This window comes from Hylaeus anthracinus, unplaced genomic scaffold (genome assembly GCF_026225885.1).
Source record: "Hylaeus anthracinus isolate JK02 unplaced genomic scaffold, UHH_iyHylAnth1.0_haploid 12000, whole genome shotgun sequence".
Lineage (NCBI taxonomy): Eukaryota > Metazoa > Arthropoda > Insecta > Hymenoptera > Colletidae > Hylaeus > Hylaeus anthracinus.
This window is the reverse complement of record NW_026534347.1, coordinates 1,338,545-1,361,300: the sequence shown is the minus strand read 5'-3', so window position 1 is coordinate 1,361,300 and position 22,756 is coordinate 1,338,545. Positions and strand designations below refer to the sequence as shown.

General features: G+C 32.8%; 6 protein-coding genes across 22 annotated transcripts; 2 read left to right on the top strand and 4 right to left on the bottom strand.

Annotated features, from left to right (window-relative positions):
* Positions 1-14: 14 nt before the first annotated feature.
* On the bottom strand, positions 15-5,066 carry LOC128889973 (endophilin-B1). Of its 5 annotated transcripts, none has more exons than XM_054148064.1 (9): positions 4,871-5,066; positions 4,092-4,233; positions 3,885-4,013; positions 3,635-3,797; positions 3,505-3,568; positions 3,383-3,418; positions 2,977-3,167; positions 1,510-1,645; positions 15-481 (listed from the first exon to the last, which is right to left on the bottom strand). In XM_054148064.1, exons 1-9 carry the CDS (start codon positions 4,931-4,933, stop codon positions 371-373), a joined length of 1,035 nt encoding a protein of 344 aa, XP_054004039.1. In that variant the 5' UTR covers positions 4,934-5,066; the 3' UTR covers positions 15-370. The 5 variants fall into 5 exon arrangements, with proteins under 5 accessions (XP_054004039.1, XP_054004042.1, XP_054004040.1 ...); XM_054148067.1 differs by lacking the exon at positions 4,871-5,066 and adding an exon at positions 4,596-4,749; XM_054148065.1 differs by lacking the exon at positions 3,383-3,418.
* Positions 5,067-5,339: 273 nt separating this feature from the next.
* Positions 5,340-8,643, top strand: LOC128889968 (CDP-diacylglycerol--glycerol-3-phosphate 3-phosphatidyltransferase, mitochondrial). Its single transcript, XM_054148050.1, has 8 exons — positions 5,340-5,534; positions 5,985-6,186; positions 6,259-6,381; positions 6,456-6,733; positions 6,822-7,093; positions 7,215-7,451; positions 7,534-7,743; positions 7,832-8,643. Exons 1-8 carry the CDS (start codon positions 5,503-5,505, stop codon positions 8,032-8,034), a joined length of 1,557 nt encoding a protein of 518 aa, XP_054004025.1. The 5' UTR covers positions 5,340-5,502; the 3' UTR covers positions 8,035-8,643.
* Positions 8,249-11,584, bottom strand: LOC128889966 (eukaryotic translation initiation factor 3 subunit B). Its single transcript, XM_054148048.1, has 10 exons — positions 11,412-11,584; positions 10,987-11,182; positions 10,599-10,911; positions 10,162-10,518; positions 9,939-10,081; positions 9,729-9,864; positions 9,458-9,653; positions 9,196-9,376; positions 8,756-9,105; positions 8,249-8,670 (listed from the first exon to the last, which is right to left on the bottom strand). Exons 1-10 carry the CDS (start codon positions 11,545-11,547, stop codon positions 8,570-8,572), a joined length of 2,109 nt encoding a protein of 702 aa, XP_054004023.1. The 5' UTR covers positions 11,548-11,584; the 3' UTR covers positions 8,249-8,569.
* A 507-nt stretch (positions 11,585-12,091) lies between these two features.
* On the bottom strand, positions 12,092-13,951 carry LOC128889959 (40S ribosomal protein S9). Its single transcript, XM_054148027.1, has 4 exons — positions 13,833-13,951; positions 13,279-13,518; positions 12,890-13,076; positions 12,092-12,373 (listed from the first exon to the last, which is right to left on the bottom strand). The coding sequence occupies exons 2-4, from the start codon at positions 13,499-13,501 to the stop codon at positions 12,202-12,204; spliced, it is 582 nt and encodes a 193-aa protein (XP_054004002.1). The 5' UTR covers positions 13,502-13,518; positions 13,833-13,951; the 3' UTR covers positions 12,092-12,201.
* Positions 13,952-14,066: 115 nt separating this feature from the next.
* LOC128889957 (mitochondrial glycine transporter-like) lies at positions 14,067-17,647 on the top strand. 6 transcript variants are annotated; one of them, XM_054148018.1, is made up of 8 exons: positions 14,067-14,351; positions 15,116-15,208; positions 16,127-16,245; positions 16,326-16,410; positions 16,486-16,665; positions 16,784-16,955; positions 17,034-17,293; positions 17,384-17,647. In XM_054148018.1, exons 2-8 carry the CDS (start codon positions 15,155-15,157, stop codon positions 17,408-17,410), a joined length of 897 nt encoding a protein of 298 aa, XP_054003993.1. In that variant the 5' UTR covers positions 14,067-14,351; positions 15,116-15,154; the 3' UTR covers positions 17,411-17,647. The 6 variants fall into 6 exon arrangements, with proteins under 6 accessions (XP_054003993.1, XP_054003991.1, XP_054003995.1 ...); XM_054148016.1 differs by having other exon boundaries at positions 15,055-15,208; XM_054148020.1 differs by lacking the exon at positions 14,067-14,351 and adding an exon at positions 14,669-14,837.
* Positions 15,314-21,989, bottom strand: LOC128889956 (luc7-like protein 3). Of its 8 annotated transcripts, none has more exons than XR_008460520.1 (10): positions 21,631-21,989; positions 21,286-21,534; positions 20,977-21,183; positions 20,738-20,899; positions 20,473-20,666; positions 20,301-20,392; positions 19,551-20,228; positions 18,091-18,164; positions 15,502-15,603; positions 15,314-15,425 (listed from the first exon to the last, which is right to left on the bottom strand). XR_008460520.1 is itself a non-coding variant. In XM_054148015.1 (8 exons), the coding sequence occupies exons 1-7, from the start codon at positions 21,733-21,735 to the stop codon at positions 20,155-20,157; spliced, it is 1,083 nt and encodes a 360-aa protein (XP_054003990.1). In that variant the 5' UTR covers positions 21,736-21,989; the 3' UTR covers positions 17,747-18,164; positions 20,118-20,154. The 8 variants fall into 8 exon arrangements, 2 of the variants coding, with proteins under 2 accessions (XP_054003990.1, XP_054003989.1); XR_008460519.1 differs by having other exon boundaries at positions 15,314-15,412; XR_008460521.1 differs by having other exon boundaries at positions 15,314-15,603; positions 19,551-19,711; positions 19,807-20,228.
* Positions 21,990-22,756: the final 767 nt, after the last annotated feature.

Genomic DNA, 22,756 nt, shown 5'->3' with positions numbered 1-22,756 from the left:
TTAATAGTAACCCCTTAACGACCTATTAACTCTATTTATTGTAGAGAAGATTTCAACATACAACTAATAGAATTACATCTTTTTTAACAACGATTAGCGTATAATTACAGAAACATTTCGTAAATTGTTTATGTATATTTGTTACACTCGCAGAATTGACCATTTATTTGATATGCAACGAAGATTGTTTTTTTTTTTTTACAATAGTTTGTATTATTCGCATATACTTCGAAGAAAAGCTATATAGTCTATGCACAAAATGAAATACTAATTCAATATATCTATAATGCATAAGGCAGTTTCATTTAAATTCGAAGACATAATGAAACATTAAAATGCAATGGAATGTGCGGTAATGTTAATTAAATTTTCATTGACAAATCAACATTTCTAAATATGCTTTCGGCACTTTTCCTCGTTGATTTCCTCTTATACCCATAACGTAGTCTTCATCGTCGGGTATTTCAAGGACAGTGATTACCTAAAAGATATAGTTCAATTGTACAAAATTCTTAAACATGTCGACGAACGATCTATATTGTCCCTTCAAATAATAATTTATAAGCTGAGGTTAATAGGCGAGACAAGCTGAAAAGATATTTTGAGGTTGTAAACGAATAAAATACATTTAACAAATAAAATTATATATTTATTTGATACATGCAGAGTTGGAATAAATGTACATATGAGTTTCGTTCGTAACTTAATATATGGATATGCATAATTCTCGATACCAAACAAATATACAGACGAATTAGAACAAACGTGTGTGATAAACACCAAAACTAAATTTAACAAAAATAAGAAAGCTAATATACATACAAAAAACTTAAAAACTAAAGTACAAGTATCATGCACAATTCTTCACAAAAGTATAATGCCAGATTTATAAAAATGGAGATTTCGTGATATAAAAAATTAAGTTTACTTGAGTATTATATATAGTTTTAACGTATTTATAACCTTTCTTTACTTTACATCTTGCAACAACTATACGACGTGCATATCTATAGAAATTTATTTACACTACTGCTTTTTCAACTATGCCTATTTTACATATTACAAGGAAAATGTTTCGTAAATTACAAGTGTGTCTCAGAAAATCAATTTCAAAAAATGAGATAATTACTACGAAAGTTATTACGTTAACACTACGAATGCTATCTACCTACTTTCCGTTACGTCTACAATTTATTAAAACGTTGAACTGTATTCAACGAGAAAATGCACAATTGTTTTAATTACACGTACTCATATATTTCTAGAAAATGCACCAATCGTTAATGTCCTTTCTAATGGAATTTTACGTTACAGATTTAAATAATACCGACTAAATTTCGTAGAATCGAGCGAGGTCAAATTACAGAATACATTTTCTTCAACAAGTTGTTAAATTTTGTAATCAAACAAGCTTTTAAATAAAACTTACAGTTTCAGTAATGGTTCATGCCATTTGTTCGATTATGTTGCAAGCATGCTTCTGTTTATCTAAATTACAAATTTTGTTACCTCGTCTTGCACGACGCTTAATTCGCTAGAATCCCTCGCATCGTAATCGTACAGTACCCTTGCGCGTTCTTGGCCATTTTCCGCTGATACATTGGAAGTTGGTGGGGTAGTGGGGTGAGAAGGACCCCCAGATAAGCTGGGTAGGATAAATTACAGTTTGGTTCAAAATTCAATTGACTTTTGTTCAATTATTATGAATATGTATAACGTATATGATGTACATGCCAAATATAACTGAAGTTAATTAAAAATTATATCGGTAGAAACGTAAAGACATAAAGCCGTTGGACTAGTTGGAAAACATGAGTAATATTAAATTAGCATTTATAAAACGAGGAAATGTTAGAATAACAATTTCAGAAATATAAACCAATATATTCTGAACACTGCGTTTTGGTACACACTTCGTTAATACCAAATAATTTAATTTAAATTAACATGCATTAGAAACAAACATCGATTAACTACATATAGCATATTTTTAGATGTCCAGTTAGATGCAAGAAGTATTAGTAGAGTAGTAAAGCTGTGCTCTTCATTATGTTATTTATGTTAGGAATATAAACTATATACGGGGACTAAAAGTTTTCCCTCTTATAAAATGTGGTAACAATTATCGAACATTTCGTAAACATAATTTATTGATTGATTGCTGATAATTACAAGATGGACAGCGATATAATAGACTAAGAATTATTCAACATGTTTATAGGATCGTTTTATTAGTTAACAAGTACCTATATAGTAGAGAGAAAAATTTCTGTGCCCTATCATTCTCTTTGTTACTTCTGTCGCAAATACAACTAATTATTGCCTTTAATTGAGATTCACAGTTTCTAAAACTAAACTTTTGAAATATCGGTATCAAAGGTAGCAGTAACATAGGTGGAACCAGCGAGTGGTGGATTTATAGACGAGTTTTGGGATTCTGTGAGTGAGGGGGTTAGCTCGATCACATCTTCGCTGTTGACTCGCAGCAAAGGACTCGGCTGACGCGCCCTGCAATCCCAATCATGCAAGCAAAGATAGAGAATAGAACGAACACATCGGAGGAATAAATGAAACGAACGAACAGTGAGCTGCAGCGAGAACAACGATAAACAAAAATATCATTTTCATATTGAACTTCGTAATTACGACAGATTACAGTTACTACGAAAAAAAATAACAGCAGAAAACACTACATACACCAGTTTTGCAGAAATAAGCAGAGGTCTAGAAAGTAATACTCGCAACTATATACAAATCATGATGATCTTGGCGAATGAGTAATGGTTCTATTGGCTTTTAATTACATTTATGTATATATATATATATATATTATACATGGCATAGCATTCTATAGTCGTCAAACATTACTCACTCGGATCACCAAAGAGTGGGATAGCTGTACAAGGGTAGTATGGGACAATTAAAAAATACTCCCAATGAAAATGAACTTAAAACGAAACAGATTTGTTATCTTACCCAGCTAGTTCACGTTGCAAGTCTTGCATCGTTGCGTGACACTGAGCGTAATGACGCGCTTGTGCTTCAACAAATTCGTGCAAGCAACGCAGGTGTCCAGCCTGAGAACTCGAAACTCCTTCCAGTAAGAGTTTTACAATCTCTGCTTGACGGTCGAATTCTGACTGTGCTACCCTCAACTCCCTCTCTGCCTGAGTAGAGCAATAAAGAAATTTATTTCTTGTTTCTAACGACAAGACAATGTTTACACATCTTCATACAACTCGAACATTAACGACAATATATTACGAGTAAACATTATTACGATAAAAACACAGGATGAACATGTTGAATATGAAATACACGATAATAATAAAATAATAAACTACGAATTTTGAGCGGTTGGAAGTATCAGCTTCATCAATACCTGATCAAGTAACACTTCAGGTGATACACCAGACTCCTATGAAATGCAGCAGTGTACAGGACAAAGCACATAATAAACATATAAAATACAGAACAAATTAAACGATAGATGATAGAACTTACACTTTGCTGGCCCAGCATGCTTCTCGCTTTTCTTACTCTATTCTTACATGCGTCCAGATCCAATCTAAAAATCATTATTTTTTATATTAAAATTAAATGCATTACTTTAAAGAAAGTGCGGAATATATACCGTTTATTTGCTAGTATCGCCATTTCCTTGCTAACAGTTTTCATTTCACCTTCCAAAAATTTTCTTAAGGGTTGTATATAACAATTAGCTGCAGTGCTGATAAAGTCTCTTTCAATTTGTCCTAATTTCTGCTCGCATTGACCGACTTTTATTAACGCGCTACCTACAATACAAAATATTAAAAATGCAGTTTTAAATTCATTTTAATTATTTTGAAATAATATATTTATGACAGGAATTAAATCTGTACCATAAGCAATTCCTGGACCAAAATCATTTCCAGCTTCTATCATATCCATGCCCACGTATTCTAAATTGGTCAACCTGTTAGGCTTCTTTTTGTCGATTTTCTCATAGAAGAAATCTTCAATTCTGTTGCCTGTAATAAGTTATACCATATAATAGACATATAAAAATCTCCTTCAGTTTAAAATTCTTATTTGAATAATTTTGTTACCTGGATTTGGAGTAAGCACAGACTCCATATTTCTAAGAATTTTTTCAGTCCATGTTTTGGTTGCATTTGCCCTTTCAGAAAGATACTCTAAGTGTGCATCTAATTCTGTTTTTTCTGATGTTCCTAACGTTTCTTCTGTCAACTGTAGAAGACAATCGAGAATTACACAATTTTTCTACTGTATAAAATTTTACATAACAAGTACATTTTGCTAGCATAAGAAAACTGATTCCTTTGTTAATAATTTTATTTTCTTGTATTCAACATAAAACAATATGTTAGTCTGCAAATAAAAGGACAACATCTTTAATCATTCCAACTTATTCAATATGTTCTGAGTCATCGAATGATTAATTATTTAGCTCACAGATATTACACACAATTCAAACGAAGTGTACACAAGAAAGCAAGACTTGTAATCTTAAGAGATACTACTAACAACAATACAGATAATAAATACTAAAGTGTACAGCATAATCGTCGAAATTCGATATATTTACTAACCTCAGCTTTAGATAATTAAGTTCGAACTACAGTCAAAAGTGTACAAATCCTATTCAGTTAATAGAATGTATCGTAAATGTTGGAATTTCACGAGAATAAGGAGAAAGAGTAACTGACAGATCACGGTTATTCCATTTAAAATTTCGTCCTCGTCGAGGGAAAAAAAGAGTACAAAATGTCAGAAATGACAGCGTTCGGTTGCGACTGGCTCAACAAAAATACACACTTTCCTGTCAGCTAGAATTTGTTGAATCACTATAGCAAGCATTTCTCACCTGCACGACCCTACTGAGCGCTGCACCAGCATCTTTTACCAATTTCTTAACATTGAAATCCATTTTTACGTCTGTTTCGATACGAATCTTCTACGATCAACCCCTGCCTGCAAGTCTTTATTTTCTATCGACCACAAACTCTAAGTACCTCCGCGAAGTGGCGCTTCATAACAATTTGCGCATACAGTTTGCTGCAGTTTGCCATTTATTTGAACCGTTCGAACCTATATCTTTTTACCTTTAGCCGCGGATTCTCTCGCTTAAATAAAATATTCATTAAAATTAAACGTTTCCCCTTCATCAGAGAGCAATAACTTAATTTTTATACGCATAAAATTAGAAATATCTGCAATTAAAATTTGTACAATCTTCTTACTATCGATAATTTGCTTGATTAATAAAGTCTGTTCCTGTAAAGAAATTGTGTTTTCCTTAAATCCTTGTCCTTCTATTTTATTTATTATCCTTATTCTCTATAATTATGATTTTGTAAACGTTTATTCGATTAGCTAAGAAAACTGTTTGTATGTGTACATAAGCACATGCATACAGAATGCTGATGGAATTTCGTGTGATGCATGAAAAGCGTGAGAGATATATTACTCATATAATTACTCAATAAGAAATTACTCATGCACGGTGTGATTTTGAAAAATTTAAAATGGTGAGTAGAATATAAAAAATTTTCACGGTGTGTGTGTGTCATATTTGGTATTACTAAAGATAAATAAAGGCGTGTTAACCTTCATAAATAAAGGTTAACGTCAAACTTACGTTTACCTTAACGTCACATTGCGTAAGATCAACGTAGAATTAAACATCTCTCGAACATAAAATATCAACAAATATTTTAATGAAAATGCAATCGATCCAAAACTATAGCAATAATAATATATTTTCTCCACACATAAATCTTACTCATGAATGTGTTCGAATTTTCCCTCAATTTCATTCAGATAGATTGATTTGATATTTTATGAATGAAACTGATGTAATTTCTATAACTATGTTACAAATGCTCCATTATTATACTTATGCTTATATATATATATATATGTTACATGTAGCATAGATTTTATCAAATGCTTCTATACTGTTTTGAAAAAAATATTAGGTTTTACACCAGGAAACCGTTGATATATAGTCAAACAGAATTGAAATCCATTTGTATAAATTCAATTGCAACAAGAAGCATCTCACAGATTGCTATGGTAGATGAAGAAAAAGACTCTGAAGTCGAAATTATGCAGTCAGAGCTGCATACGTTGTCTTGGCTATACAAAGCTGCTCCATGCTTCCCTATAAATGGATCGAAGGTAGAAAAATTATGCTATAAAAAATTTGTTTTTCTAGAAAAATTTAGAATGCAATGATTTTTCTCTTTTCAGATTAAGATTATTCATGAACCCAGCATGTTTTATTCTACTCTTATAGAAAAATGTAAAAATGCAAGGAGAAGAATAACATTTGCATCCCTGTATTTAGGCACTGGAAAATTAGAAATTAATTTAGTAAGAACGTTTAATAAATACGCGTAACGATACCGATGAAATTACGAAAATTTGATTATGACTTTCATGCTTAGGTAAAAGCTATAGATCAGGCTTTGAGTACAAGTAATGGTAATGTTGAAGTTAAAATTTTGTTGGATTTTATGAGAGGTTCCAGAGGTAAATTGAACTCGCGTAAAATGTTAGAACCGTTACTTAAAGGGAAATATGGTAATTGCTACCAGATTTTTCTGTACCATACTCCAAAACTTCGAGGATTATTAAAGATGATGATACCAGATCGTTTCAATGAATTAGTAGGACTACAGCATATGAAGTTATACTTAATAGATAACGACATAATAATTAGTGGGTAAATATATGAATCGTTAACTCCGCACAGAATTATTTAAGTACATAATCACATGCCTGTAGAAGTTAAGTTAATTGTTTTATTTTAGAGCTAATCTTAGCAATGATTATTTTATGAACCGACAAGACCGTTACTTTCTAATCGAAGATTGCAAAGAGCTTTGTGATTTTTACAATGAATTAGTCGAAAGAGTAGGAGAATTTAGCTTTCTGCTCCAACCAGATGGAACTGTAGTATTAAATTCTACCGCAAACGTTCATCCGTTTAAAGATTCTTCGAAAAAATTCATCGAAAGTGCCGCGCATAGCGTGAAAACTTTTATGCAAAGGGAAATAGAACGCTCTAATTTTGAAAAAATAGGTACATATATTTTTATTTTAAGTATATATATATATATATATGTACAATTTTTGTTCAAATTATAGATACATTTATGAGCAAATAATTCGTAACAAGAATTTAATTTGAAATACTTCGATAGGAAAAGATTCAAATACGGATACTTGGATCTTCCCTTTGATACAAATGGGTCAACTAAACGTTCATCATGATAGCGAAATAACATTGAAACTTTTACGAACGGCACCACCAGGTACAACACTTAGATTAGCAACTGGTTATTTTAATTTAACTTCAGAATACAGCAATGCATTACTTAGCGACTGCAAAGGAATATGTCATCTCCTAACAGCGCATCCAACTGCCACTGGCTTCTTTTGTAAGTTAATGTTGTAAACTTTGGGTAACGAACAAGTTACGACGTTTTTAATTAACGTAATTAAATTAAACATCGAATTCAGCTGCAAAGGGTGTTGCTGGTGGAATTCCAGCAGCGTATACGATAATAGAGAAATCGTTTGTCAAACTCTGTGACGTCATGGGACAACAAAAAAGAGTGACTTTATGGGAATTTATTAAATCAGGATGGACGTACCACGCGAAAGGATTATGGTATTCTTTACCAGGGCAAGAGAAACCTTGTCTGACACTTATTGGATCACCTAATTTTGGTAAATTATATAATTTGGAAAATAACTAGACATTGAATAATTAAAAAATGATCGTAATAAAAATCATATATATGTATATTAATTTTAGGTTATCGATCAGTCAGCAAGGATTTAGAAACTCAAATTGCTGTGTTGACGAAAAACCAGAAGTTACAGAATGAATTACAAAAAGAACACGAACGATTATTTTTGTGCGCGAAGCCAGTAACAAACAGAACATTTAACGAACAAGATAGAATTCCACCGAGATGGGTATGCGGCATAGTTTTGCTGTTTCGATATTATTTTTAAATAATATGGGATAGATGAATTAAAAAAATTATCCCTTGTACAAAATAAAAACGTAAATAAGAATGATCGATCGAGGTTTTAATTTATAGTTTCTTCAGTCATCGTGTAGCGTTTAAAATTAGCTAAAAAAATGTGTGTGTCTTTTCCTGTTAATAAATATGTTCGACTCTATAAAGCTAGCTATATGGGTTCAATAAATAAAAAGTACAGTGAATGTGGTTATACTGATAATAATTATTTGTTGATTGACATACTATCCTGTATGGAACGTGATAAAACTTTATGGTACTATGATTGCGACGTTTTACACGAAACGTCGAAACAGTGGAAGCAATTCCAATTAGAGTGCAGAAATAATACAAAAGAAACTGTTCATAACCACTTAAATTAGTCATTGTTTGCTATTGAAAGTCACAATTAATGTGACTCTGGAAGATAATTGTTTCAATGACACTTTGCACAAATGATTGAATCGGTTTTGCACTAGAGATTTCCAAGAATGGCAGACAGGAAAACTTCTCCCACAACTTTTTATTTATTTGTCGTCCAGAATGAACGTTTCTTCTTTGACGAAAAATTCAATTACTTCCTCCTCTACGTTCTTCGAATCAGAATCTAATTCATCGGTATCAATGTCTGAAAAGAAATGGTTTCGATACATTGTGTTCTAGACATTTACGTTTAAAACTTAAAAATAAACATTAGTTATAGTAATACATACTATTACGTAATTCCAAACGTCGTTTTTTCTGGTTATTCCATTCTTCGATACGTTTCAAACGATACTCTTCGAACGATTTCATCGCCGCACAGCGTTTCTCAATTAATTCCTTCGAAGCACGGGTTAATCGCATACGATCTTTGCTCTCGAATTGTGCAGAGTATTTCTTCAAATTTTTCTTAATTTCTTTAATTTGTTCTGGCGTCAATAACGTCGCGGGCCTTGGTCGCCACAGTAATTGATTGAATTGATTCAAATTAACTCTTTTCAAAATACGACCTTGGAACGTCCATATCCAATACCCATTATCAACGCTAGTTTTCCAACTAGAAACGGCTGTTACAACGTACCTGTAACAAAACACGTACTTATGTAATTTCTATAATATAATTTATCTGTATAGAAAGCTATAGCATATAAAAATAAAGTACATCACTCACCGACCAGTAGGATCCCACTCTACGTCCGAAGTTTGATAATGATCAGTCGAATTCATGATGGTAAAATCGTTAGTGTCGATGAACTCTAAAGCCCCTGCCATAGTCGTCAATCCAGCAAGGACAATAAATTGTCCCGATGGCGACCAAAACAAATGATTGCAAGCCTTTTTCTCCAATTTCTCTGTTAAAAAAATATGGTGTTATAGTGCATGCAACGAAAAATTCAAGGGATACAAACATGGTGGACTATACCGAGACTTACTGAGAAGAGCAGGCTGATGACCGTATCGCACTTCATAGAAACTGACATTAACGTTTGGAATTTCTCCATGAATAATAGCAAATTTACTTCCAACGGGCTCCCAGGCGAACGCGTGAATTGGTTCCTTTATCTCAACGCTATCGACTGGAATTTGTTTCTCTCTCATATGGAAGATTTCAAAATTGTACGACATACCCTAATGGCAAATATATAAATTATTATGCGCACAATATATATTTTTATCGTATTCAAGAATCAGATTATCAAGTACCGTATACTTCTGTTCAGTTTTCTCTTTACGCTTAGCGAAACGATCGACTTTTACACAAAGATAATCTCCCGACTTCTGCCAATATATTTTGCAGTCAGCTACGTTAAACAAATTCTTGTTACGTATTTCATTACGGCTGAAATATAAATTGTGATAATTAATCATTTAACAACGAAGTTACATACGTAGAGATTCAATTAAGATTATTACTTTGGAATTTCGAGAAGAGTAACTCTAGCTGGAACATCCTTATCTTCCGGTACCCAGTAAGCAAGAATGTTATCCGTCGGCGACCAACTAAAATCTCTGATTCCAGGGATCTTTATGCTTTTTTTATCCAACAATCCAAACGACTGTAATATTTATAATGAATTGATTTATCAAATTTAAATGATTGTATTACACAGTAAAGCATATATGAAAACAAACGTACAGGCGTTTCGTAAACGCTCAGAATATCTTCTCCCATACGAGCAAGATATTTATCATCGTGCGACCAACGAAAGATGGGCCATACCGAGGAACCATCCGCATAAAACGAACGTTTTTCCTTAACGGTAAGAATATCCCAAATTACGAGACGTTTCTGATCAGAACCGAGATCAGTTCGAGGAGTATACGTTACTAAGTAACGTTCGCAAGGCGAGAAATCGATACACTCAACACCCTTCTGATTAAACTTTGCTTTTTGCTCGAATTCTTGACCGCCCCATAACGCGACTCCTGGTTTGTGAAATGTCGATAAATATGTTCCCAATGGTGACCATTTAACATATGTCTCCGTCCAGCGCTGTTAAAAATATATAATTTTTAAATAACATAAACCAGTAGTAAAACTTCTATTGTAACCCAACGTGTATAATGACTTACAGATCGTTCTTCGAGTATCGTTGGTTCAGGGGCAGAATTCTGCCAAACCTGAACAGTGACTGAAGGACCATTTCCATAAAGTACACAAAATTGATCATAAGCATCTGGTTCTAATAGATAATAGTGCAAATCTGTGGATGCTTTGAACGGTTGTGGTTTTGGTGGTTCCCACTCATCTGGTATCTCTTCAAACTTTTTGAAATCGGTAAATAAATTTACTTTGAACGTATGTAGTTTGTCAATTTTGTAATTATTTACAGATTGTGCTGCTGCTAAGGCATTAAGGGGGTTATTATATTCTAGAAATATATACCTGCAATAAAATTAATTATGCATATTTTTATAGGTACAACTGACTTAGCATTAATTATCGAAAAATTATATCCACCCTTTTGTATATCCATTCTCATTTTTGGGATAGTATTGGTTTACTATTGTGCCCGATTTTCCTAAAATTTTGTTAATAACAGATTGAAGTTTCTCCAATCTTTCAGGCTCGACTTGGGGAACTCCATCGACGACAATAACCGACTCCACTCCATCTGTCTCCGATGGTTTTTGCTTCAATATATCACCGAGAAGTTCTGCAAACATCAAACTCTAATATTAATTTTTTATTCGTGACAAAGCATTGCGAAAATTCTCTTTGCGACGTATACTTTAAATTCTAATACATTTCGCTATCAGAGAAATAAAATACTCGTGACTTTTAAGGTTAAGTTCGCGTGCCACATTTGCGACAATACGTAGCCATGCCTTTAGTCATCGTATCGCAGCTATTGTCGAGTGTCATTCAGGAAAAATTGCATTTACCTTCGTCGGTGATATCGTCCACAAATCCTTCTGGATCACTAAAATTAGGTTCCTCATCGTCGTTCAATATATCGTCATTATTTTTAACAGAATCTTCGTTTTGAGGCGTTTTATCCGCCACCGATTTCTTCGCCATCTTGGAAACCTCTCAGCGCACGGTGTATCAACTGAAAATGGCAGCGAGTCGCCCTTTTCCATTCGGTGCAACTTTTGAGAAGTGGAAGTGGTCAAAGTCACGTTTATTTCAATTCATTCTGATCAATGTTACTGCAACTACGTTGATATTTTTCATTGCTGACGATTATTTTATTTGTATACATATATTTATCGATTCTACAGTTACAATGATTATTTCAATGTAGTTTCAGGATTAGATATTTAGATATTACAAAATATATTGTATAAAAGTAATTGTTAGATGCACGTATCTACTATTCGCAGGAGAAAGGAATGAGTTTGCTTTTTTAAAATTACGAATTGGATGGACGTCTTATGTAGTCTCAAACTATATTACTCGATTATCTCTAGGTTATTTATCTCTCTAAAATGACCGTTTTCGTAATTTTGAAAATCTCAATTCTGAATACGCATGTCATACTCATGTACAGAGTCAGGACAAAGTACATTTACTACTTCTTATGTATTTGTCGTACGTACTATTAAATTAAAATAACTATTAATGCAGATTCTCAACGTTTATTAGAAGGAAGAAGTTGGGTCAAATCATAATTACAAAGATGTTTTAATAGTCAAAACATACTTTAATAAAAGTATTACATCAAAATATGGTTTAATCTTCTTCTTCCTCTGGAGCAGCTCCTCCACTTCCCTTACGCAGATTCTTCCTCTTTACACGACCGGGTCTGCCACCTCCGAACGGCGACTTCAGCGAGAAGTCAATGTGCTTTTGCGAATCTAAACGTACGATGAAAGATGGAATGTTCACCACTTGTTTGCGCACTCTGAAACAGTATGCATATATCTCATGTCTAACGCCTACGTTCTTAAATATCACATATTTTCTAAATTTCGATAATCTTAAATGAAATCTATTTAATATACAATAAATATACCAATTATCATTAATTGTGTACACATCCATTAGCCAAATAACAGACGTTAAGCGTCAGTATCCTGACGCTTAAGTGGCCTGTCTGAAATAAAAACAGCTTTCGACAATTAATTTAATTGATTCAATCGGCCGAACCAGAGTTTGGATACCTGCAGTAGCCAAAAGACTATTATTTTCAAAATATACAAATATCAAATGAAAGATGAAAAAAATATGTTCTATAAACAATTCAAAAAATGTGTCTCCCGGTCATGAAACCAGAATAGTAATAAATAATCCTAGACTGGAGATTATCCGGGATTTTAATGTAGCCTTAAAGATTAGAAACAATCTGTGCAGAATCAGATATTTCTTGCCCATTTTTTAAGGCATACAAGCATCTATATCTGAAAAAAAAAAAACCTACCGAATGTGACGTTGACGGATGAGTACGCGAGCATGATGAATAGACTTGGCCAGTCCCAATTTGAATACTTGAGTTTGAAGACGCCTTTCCAAGAAATCCTCGATTTTCAAACCGAGAACGTAATCGAGCTTCATGCGGCTTTCGTCCAATACACCGATTCTTACCAAACGTCGCAAAAGAGCATTTCCTAATTAAATAAAAACTTTAGTAAAAAAAAGCGCAAGCCCGTAATATAAATATTATCTGTCTAGTATTCTATCAGTAAAAACAATACTTCGTCAATATTATCAGACAAGAGGTGTCAGTGAATGTTAATCATCACGATCTTTTAAGCAAAGGAGTTTGTAACACTTAAAACAAGTTGATATGGATTATCTTTAATAATATACCTTCGAACAGACGTTTAGGATCCTTTTCTTCTAAAGTAAGAAGCTCACGAGCAGCTTTCCTGATATTTGCCAAGGTGTATTTAACCCTCCATACTTCTCGCTTGTTACGAAGACCATATTCACCGATAATTCGTAATTCTTGATCAAGACGAGCCTTTTCGTAAGGTCTCCTAGGTGTGACATAAGTCTTTGAAAAGACTGACGGAATTCGTCCGTTTACCATCTTGTGCAGTCGTTAACCTAACGTGAAACAGATAATACATTTTCTAATTTACTGTAACTTGTAACTTGGTGCTACTAATTTTTATAAAAATATTAAACTTCGTTAAATCTATTAACGTACAAATTAAACTACGGTTATTGAACTAGTATAGTCTATTCTTTAATTGAACACGTGGTGGAGTCACAAGTTTGAATAAGACTACAAATTCAAAGAAAAATGTTATTCGAATTCAAGAATATTTTTAAACGAATATATGCCGTAATACTTGCGATACTTTAATTAATTTACGTGAAGTATTGAAAAACTAAAGAGAAATATTGAACTTACTCACCTGTACAAGTACAACGACCACACCACGTTGCGATTGAAATGGAAATGGCCGAGTGACGAGATCGTTGAACGGAAATGAATTTGTGAAGTGAACGCAGCGCCCCTTCCGGAAATGTCGAACTATCCCAATACAAATTTTCACTCAACGAGTAAGTCATAAATGATTGTTTATTTTTTATTCAAAATTTTTATCTCGATAAGAATTATACTTCTATATTTCTTTCGGGCAATTAAAAGCGCCAGTATTGATTCTATTAGATACCTTGCTGACGCTAAAAACGACATCTATTGATCAATTTTTGAACATGCGCATTAAAATTAGATTACAGAAAATAAGTGGAGTTGCCTTTCTATGTTACTCCATGTTAGTCTATACTCTATGGTACAACAGATACGAATAAATAAATTAAATTATTTTTCTTCTTCGAATGTAGTTAATACTATTTCATTTTTACAATGAACAGTATTAAAAGACTCTTATTATTTAACTTTAGTATGACATAGAACAAGTATTATTACAGTAAGGTTATTTTTTGCTCTCCTTCTGAAAGCTTATCTAAAGCTTATCTAGCTTACATTGTATTTACCAGTTTTAATTGATAAATACAAACGTAGATCTGGAGTAAATAATACGTAATTGACCCTCGTTGACCATGCACGATCACATTCACATCACTAACAAATATCTTGGACACAATGAATTTGCAGGAATAGATAACAGAAATTTTTATCAGTCGCGTGACTTTTTACGATCCCTTTGTTTCACATTGCTGTTAACAATTTTTGCATTATTCTTATACATTTATCACACCTCGAGTTCACACGTGTTTTAGTGAATATAAGTTGAACGCGACAACGTATAAATTCTTGATTTCTAGCTTTTCTAGTTGTATCCTAATTAAGTCGTTTAACGAAGTATTTAATTGAAAATTCTAATCCATATACATGCCAATTTTTTTTTATTAATTATAAGTATACCTTTATTGTAAAAGATATTAAGACACATGTATGTATACATATATATATATATATGTTATTTTTAGATAAGTAATTATATTTTTTTTCCCTTAGAGTAATTTTTGATTTCGAAAATTTGTATAAATAATAGATGAACTTTGTAATCAATAATTGTATCTTATTTTATACAATAGTTGGACACATATTATGATGTTAAAATCAATGTGGAGAATAAAAAACATGTTTTGTGATTTCTGTATCTTTAGATTGACCATGTAATGGAATAAGTCACGTTTAACGTTAAGTCACGTTTAATTCACGTTTCAGTTTGATATTCTTGGATTTTTTGCTCGATTATGTTTTGATATGCAGGGTTATTCTATTGACCCCGAAAGTGGTGAAACGAAGATAAGAGAAGACGTAAGTAGCTGTCACGTTTTAAATGTACTCAGTATCTTAGCAACACTTAAGGAAGTATTAAGAAAGGTTTTTTCTTAGTCTCGTGATTTACTAAGAAATAGTTCATTTTTCTACAATTCCAAATATATTTATTTCCTAAGCTTCCCATACAATTTGAACCGTCATGGAGGCTTTGGGACTTGTAAGTACTTCAGCCTTACTATTCTGAGATATAAAGCTGTTTATAATACTTCACGTTTTCCTTGATTATTTAAATAATATAAAAATAATATTAGTATTTAAGTAAGAAATACCTCTAACTATAAGAGGTGTACCAGAGGATGGATGATATACGTGGAGTTGTATCCACCACTTATGAGTTTGCGAGCTTCATGTCCCAAATTTACAAGTATAAGCTGAAAAAGAAAATAAAAGATTATCTATTCTAAGACCATCACGAACATTAAACTATCGTAAAATTAAATACACTTACACTTACAGTTGTTTTTTTTGTTAACAATATGCTTTTGTAATTTGAAATTATCTTATGGATATACTTTTTTAATTACATTAAATCAATGGGATAAATATCGTAAAAACAACTATTGTTACGTAATATTATAATAAATTTGTTTCATAGAATGTAGCCGTAATTCTAGATCATTACATATACGTCATTGAAAGCAACTCAAAAGTAGTTCATGTAATTAGTGTATACATGCTTTTAATAAAGGAATAATTATTTTCGTGATTAATGATAACCTAAGGAACTCCATTCCGCAGATAATAACTATATTGACCTTTCAAAGGAAATTTATAACTCACGTGAGCACACTCGTGCAAGATAGTATGTAATGATAAATTCATTACTATAGTTATTGCTACATTAATGTGTACATATTTCGTTATACGTTATAAAAAACTATTTTGTATTTTTAGTATCCTATTTTGAAGTCTTTTCTTGCGGGATCAGTGTCTGGTACTTTTTCAACTATTTTATTTCAACCATTAGATCTTATTAAAACAAGACTTCAAAGTAGAGTAAACCTTCGCCTCGAGTAAGTAGAAAATAATAATTTGTATTTCGTAATTATTTCGTGCAAAATTGATCTCGTTAAATCACATTTTTTTTTATTAGTTCTGCAAACAGTGGAACAATTGGAACAGTAATCCATATAATAAAGAAAGAAAATGTATTTGGACTCTGGAGGGGTATGACTCCGGTAAGAATTCGACGATTAACATAACGAGTTTCCATGTGTTGAAAAATAATACTAATTAAAAACATATTTTTGTAGTCCATCACCAGAGTTATCCCTGGAGTTGGATTATATTTTTCATCGATGCATTGGTTAAAACACACATTCCATTTAAAAGATCCGATTACACCTACAGAAGCAATGTTGTTAGGTATTACAGCAAGATCTATGTCTGGAGCTTTAGTAATTCCAATAACTGTAGTGAAAACACGTTTCGAAGTATGTATAGTTGTTATTGATATGTATTTCTCAAATTACATGGAATTAAAACATACAGTATTCTGCATGATACAAATTGCATGGGAATGGACAGTTTAGTATCGACTTCATTTTACAGAGCGATGTTTATAAATATAATAGCATAAGGGAAGCATTGAAGTTAATTTACAAGCAGGAAGGAGTACGAGGACTTTCAAGCGGATTAGTACCGACCTTATTAAGGGACGCTCCGTTTAGTGGTCTTTATCTCATGTTTTATACTCAATTAAAAAATATTGTTGTGGAAACAGGTAATTTTAATTTATATATGGAATAAAAAACAAAATTTGGTATTGCTCTCGATATTTGTAACGAACGTTTATTTCCAGATTTACCAGGCGATAAATCGTCAGCTCCGGTTCATTTTAGTTGTGGGATACTAGCAGGAATATTTGCTTCTATCGTAACACAACCTGCCGACGTAATCAAAACGAAAATGCAATTGTATCCAAACGAATTTACGGGTGTTCGCAGTGCAATTTTTCGGGTTTACGAAAAATACGGAATGTTTGGATATTTCAAAGGCATCGTTCCACGAATGTTACGAAGGACATTAGTGACCGCTATGGCTTGGACTGTATATGAAGAGGTAGCATATTTTTTTACGGATCTTTCAAGTTTTTATTATTAAGACAATTTTAAAATAGATCACACGAATTAAATAATATATTACTTTCAGGTTACAAAAAGTATGGGGCTTAAATAAAATTCTTCTATTTAACGATATGCGAATTTACGCACGACAAAATGAAAGATGCTCAACTAAATGTTTACACTCGATACACAGTATTTTAGTTTGTACAGAAACGATTTGATTATAGCAGAAAATTGTATTATAGCAAATATTACTACTATGTACAGTATTTGGATAGAGTATCCTATCGCTTGATAATGTATTATTAATGTATATACTTATTTAATAAATTATACAGTTTGTTCAATATTGTACAGTATTATACAATTTCATTGATTTATAATCGTTGGGTTCCGATTATATGAAAAATATTTGCACGTTCTTTTTTTCTTTTAAATAACCTGATGCTTTCATTGTAGTACTGTTTTATTAATGTCAATTAACAATCTTACGAGTATTACAATGCAAATTATAGATAATTTACCTTAATGTCTTTTTATATATATATATATATACAGACAGCCTAAAATAACATTTGCATCAAATATGAATAAATTGCTAATAAATTTGTTTTAAATATATCTTGATGGTGTGACATAACATTGACAACGATAATTACGATTTGAATTTCGAGAATTTAAATTTCTGTAAATAATTTTAAAATAGCGCGATGCGATGGAAATTAATTCAGACGCAGTTCGTATAAAAATCACGATTTCTTTTTGAATTTGTAGATTATGCAAAATCTTTACCTTAATATTATATTAAGCAGTGTGCAAGTGAGCCTGTTGCATTGATTATATCCCCATGGTTTGTCTTCTTCTGTCTGAAAATAGACAACATATTTTTTAGAAATTACGATTTCATTACTCCTTTCTTCTCGTATTAATTTCGATCGTTACCAAACACCTAGATAATGTATTTATATATTATTTATTAACCTTGCCTTAATACACGAAATAATTTAAAAAATATGTATGTATGTATATGTATATATACATATATATATATCATACTTCTGTCGGCTACATGTGTGCAAACCAAGATAATAAATTAAGAATTATGATCATCTTTGATTGCAACATTGGAAACAAAAGGAATGAAGAAATTTATTAACATTTTTATGGACGATTAGTCGATACCGATTGCTATGATAGAAAGCGTTTTAATGTACAATAATGGTTTTACTGCTTCAAATCTAGTTCGAAATTTCTTATTTTACAGTATACAGGTTAAAACAGACTTTAAAATTGAATACACATACATATATTTACTCCAAATTTAATACTAAATATATTATTTGATACTGCAGTTTATTAATGTTACAAAATACAAGTTAGGTGGAAGTTTGATACGTTGTGGCTGAAATACTATAAATTTGTTAATTTTTTCTAAGTATATCTTTCGTCCCAATGTAACAATACAAGACGACTCTTTACTCAAAGCTATTATTTTTATATTGCCTTTTCTGTCTAGTTGGTTCAAAAAGCAGATTATTCAGGGCAAAAAACACGAATCACACAAATGTAGTACACGCGTAAAGTATGAGTCTTCTATCAAGCCGAAATGAAGAACACGACGAAAAGAATGAGACAAGATATGATTAAGAGGGATTTCCTAGGAGCACCATATACAATACATGATTCCATGTGACCTGTCATCAATCGACCTTCAAAACGACGTACTATCTGACGTTAAAGATTACGACTAACCCAATTAGAAAATTTTACTAAACTTCACCCGTGTCCTAGCTTTCAAAATTAAAAATAACGAAGAAAAAATGCATGCAAAGGGAAGAAGTGTTTTCGGCGTACATGATACATATTTCTGGAACTTTTTTTATTTATAAAGTTCGGAAGAAAACACATTTACCGATGCGAATATATACCAGCTTATAAGCCCAATTTATTTACTGCTTCGTCAATTGTAGCCTGAGGGCCGTTAAACAATTATAATTATAATTATTTAAATTATTTTTTTGGACCTATACCAGATATCTTCTCAGACTATATCGGTAGACACATCGTTCGGCTTTAAACTGAATATGCTCCAATAAATAGCAATCAAGGAATAAGGAAAGTAACAGCAGGAGTTTGTTATTGTAAACTTTAAGCACTCAAGTATCGCTCCAAAATAAAGATCACCATTTTTCAAAATATCTAACTTTCCTAATAAAAGGACATGTTTGGTATTATCATTCCGATATAAATACCTCAGAAATGCGTAGTAGAAGCTAGGATTGTATAGTCACAGTCACACAGGGCACTGTTGTGGCAGGTCTACGGAAGTAGGCACTGTTTTCCTCCACTAAACCACTAATTTCTTTTCGACAAAAAAGCTATGCAGTCGTTGATATTATATAATTGATTTACCCTATGAAGACATTATACCGATCAAAGCAAGCATAGGTATACCTTCTCCTATCTTGCTCTGTAGACAATATCTATAATACTACATGATAAAAATACCTTTCGTATGGGAACGACTTTTACTAATCCTTGCTCGACATTACCTCGATGCACCTTTTTTCAGTAATATGTTACATAGAGCAAGCTCGTCACTTTGAAAATTAAACGCTGTACGATCAGGTCCATATGAAATTTAGTTAGAGTGTTTCTCCGATTAATAGGCAGGACCAGAGACTGACTCGCTGTGACTATGCCATTCTTCAAAATTACAGATAATTATCATGTATATATTATGTGCATCTAATGAAACTCACCTGGTAAAGGACCTGTACAGTAATTGAGACGAATATGGTATATTGTTTAGTGCATACCTGGCTTACTTCTCACTCACTAACCAATCAAGAGTAGTTACTTGTGACTTCGACTTCTAGATCGATGGCGGCGACGATTATGATGACTCGAGCTTCGATGATCACGATTTCCTAAAACCATACCATAACGCATTTGTTAATCAGTTCTAATTAATTCATTCTAATTATGTATTCTATATCTACCTTTATCTCGAGCATGACGTCGATGATTATCATCATCCCGATGTCTATCGTGTTTATCTCTTGATCTGCTTCTACTTCTGTGTCCAGAATTTCTAAACATAATTAGTATCGTGAAAAAAACATACTCGATAATTTAATAAAAACAAACGTAACCAAATATTAAATAATTTACCTATGGCTGCCTGAGTCATGCCTGCCCTTGTCATCATCGTTACGTCGACGTCGTTTATCTCTTTCCCTGTCTCGATCCCTATCTCTGTCTCCATCTCGTCTTCGCCTATCGAGTTCTTCATTAGCACGCGCTCTTTGTTTTCTGTCTTCCTCTCTTCTTTGTTCTTTCTCGTCTCTAGCTTTCTCGCGTTTATTCTTAAGAGATACATAACATTTAAAACGCTTGAAGGTACATATGAAATTTCTTATTATAAATATCAAGTTACCATAATTTCTTGAAGAGCACTCTTTAATCTGGCATATCCAACATGTTGTTTACCCATTAAATGATCGTCGATTCGTTGTTGAGCATCGCCGACAATAAGAAATGCGCCGCATACGTCACATACCTCCATCTGTTTCTCCTGTGCAGCAGCCAGTTCAGCCGTCTGAAATAAATTAGCGCCTCATTTTATAATACAATTCGCCTATTACATATTACCACATTTCACATTATAATATTTACTTGATTATAATGACTGTTATCATTAGATTTTCTGAGTGTTTCTCGTTCTTCCTTTAACTGATCGCATAATCTCATTAAGCCTTGGGCCTGTTCCACATTCCCTTGTATGCCACTTTGTTCTGCCTCTTCTACCAATTTATTAATTTTCTCAGTTAAAAGAGCAATTTGTTCTTCGTTTCTTTGAGTTTGTGCTGGTGTCAAGGTAGGCTAAACATACAAATTCATTAATTTTTCCATTATTATTTTAATAGCAACTCAATAGAGTAGAATGGAATGAATTAATAGAATAGAACTCGAAATTGGTCTTACCGCTTCTGTTCTTCCTATAAGAGCTAACCGTTGCTTTCCCTTTATTATTTTCCTTTCGACTTCGTTCAACATGCTTTGACAGAATCTTATAAATTCATCCTCGTATTGCTGTTTTCTATACGAGTACGGCGCTTTCTCAAACAATTCCCTGGCCTCGTCGTCGTGTACGCGGGAACACGCACCCAAATCGGCTCTCGTATTAACAAACAGATCGTGTGGACAGAATTTTACCAAATATAATTTGCAAAACTGGAAAGAGAAGAACATTTTCGTATTGTTATTGAAATATTCTTTATATTCATTCATGACTGCGTCGTTGAAATATCCACACTTGCGAAGACCCACCTCTGAATCTTCCCAATTCAGTTCTTTGGGTTTCTCATTGGGAAGAACATTTCGGTTTCTTCCCATAAGCTCGTCGAGCAATGCAGCAGCGGCAGCAGCAGCCATATTCCAAAATTCTTTGCGACGAAATGTCGTTTATCAAGGGTAGACGCAAAGCTGCACCAACAGCTATTCAGACGAATAACACAAAAAATATATTATACGTCGTTCGTTTCTCGCGTAGAAGGAATAACAGGCGACGAAACAATGTGAATCGATACGAAAACGAGACAAATCCACGAGAACATTAAGAGACACGAACGATATGACGATACATAAGTTCTAATCTAACGCCCGAAGTTTTTCTCTTAGGAAGGCGGTAGTGTAGCAAACAATATGGCCGACATCAGCCGACATCAAGTGTATTTACGCATTTTACATAAAAGGGAACAAGAGAAACATTAAATTTCTACGCGTTCACTTTGATAAACAATGAATACTAGACGGATCATGGCTTCTTTTATATTTGTATCAACTGTTTCCTGAAATTAAATTTCTTTTATTGATATACATGTCATATAAATGCAACTAGGTTTGATGCTATTTTTTAGCGAGAATTAATAATAACTTCGTCTTTTAAGATTTACAAATTCATTTTATTGTTAGTAAATTAGTATAAAATTGCATAGAAATTTTAGTAAATTCACGGTAACCAAGGGTAACCAGACTTCGTTATCGACGAACAGCGCCGCTGTTACAGCGGCGACGAGGTCACCTAACTTTTGTCTTCATTACAAACACGGTCACGGTCACGAACTTTTATCATGTTTCAAAAGCTGAATTGCAAAATCAGGCCTAACAGTGGCATGCGGAGCGATACGAGGAATATTTTAAAAAAAGAATCGAGAGAAAATATTGCTCCTTTGCTTTAAACAAATGGCGAAGCTCCGTTTCAATGCAATTATTTCATACTCTTCACTGCATTTTCCTATACTTTTTAGCAATTATATCCAGAGCTAGTGCGTATTCATATAAATAGACTAGAAAGTATTTCATACTTTTCACTGCATCTTTTTGGAAGTCGGTTATGTACAGTGCTCGGTCGGTAATGCAGATTGCTCTGTCGGTAATGTTGAGTACTCGGCCG

Bases quoted from the DNA above. Each gene is read 5' to 3' on its own strand.
- LOC128889973 (XM_054148064.1), bottom strand. From the start codon at position 4,933: ATGGATTTCAATGTTAAGAAATTGGTAAAAGATGCTGGTGCAGCGCTC. The intron at 4,234-4,870 runs GTGAGAAATGCT...TGTCTTCTACAG, and splicing joins CGCTCAGTAGGGTCGTGCAG to TTGACAGAAGAAACGTTAGG. The intron at 3,569-3,634 runs GTATATATTCCG...AATGATTTTTAG, and splicing joins GCGATACTAGCAAATAAACG to ATTGGATCTGGACGCATGTA.
- LOC128889968 (XM_054148050.1), top strand. From the start codon at position 5,503: ATGCACGGTGTGATTTTGAAAAATTTAAAATG. The intron at 6,734-6,821 runs GTAAATATATGA...GTTTTATTTTAG, and splicing joins AACGACATAATAATTAGTGG to AGCTAATCTTAGCAATGATT. The intron at 7,094-7,214 runs GTACATATATTT...ATACTTCGATAG, and splicing joins CTCTAATTTTGAAAAAATAG to GAAAAGATTCAAATACGGAT.
- LOC128889966 (XM_054148048.1), bottom strand. From the start codon at position 11,547: ATGGCGAAGAAATCGGTGGCGGATAAAACGCCTCAAAACGAAGATTCT. The intron at 10,912-10,986 runs GTGGATATAATT...ATTTTATTGCAG, and splicing joins GAGAATGGATATACAAAAGG to GTATATATTTCTAGAATATA. The intron at 8,671-8,755 runs GTATGTATTACT...ATTTCTTTTCAG, and splicing joins ACGTTTGGAATTACGTAATA to ACATTGATACCGATGAATTA.
- LOC128889959 (XM_054148027.1), bottom strand. From the start codon at position 13,501: ATGGTAAACGGACGAATTCCGTCAGTCTTTTCAAAGACTTATGTCACA. The intron at 13,077-13,278 runs GTATATTATTAA...TTATTTAATTAG, and splicing joins TCCTAAACGTCTGTTCGAAG to GAAATGCTCTTTTGCGACGT. The intron at 12,374-12,889 runs GTAGGTTTTTTT...ATACTGTTTCAG, and splicing joins ATCCGTCAACGTCACATTCG to AGTGCGCAAACAAGTGGTGA.
- LOC128889957 (XM_054148018.1), top strand. From the start codon at position 15,155: ATGCAGGGTTATTCTATTGACCCCGAAAGTGGTGAAACGAAGATAAGA. The intron at 16,411-16,485 runs GTAAGAATTCGA...ATATTTTTGTAG, and splicing joins TCTGGAGGGGTATGACTCCG to TCCATCACCAGAGTTATCCC. The intron at 17,294-17,383 runs GTAGCATATTTT...TATTACTTTCAG, and splicing joins CTTGGACTGTATATGAAGAG to GTTACAAAAAGTATGGGGCT.
- LOC128889956 (XM_054148014.1), bottom strand. From the start codon at position 21,735: ATGGCTGCTGCTGCCGCTGCTGCATTGCTCGACGAGCTTATGGGAAGA. The intron at 20,393-20,472 runs GTAAATTATTTA...AATTATGTTTAG, and splicing joins CATGACTCAGGCAGCCATAG to AAATTCTGGACACAGAAGTA. The intron at 20,229-20,300 runs GTAGATATAGAA...GTATGGTTTTAG, and splicing joins ACGTCATGCTCGAGATAAAG to GAAATCGTGATCATCGAAGC.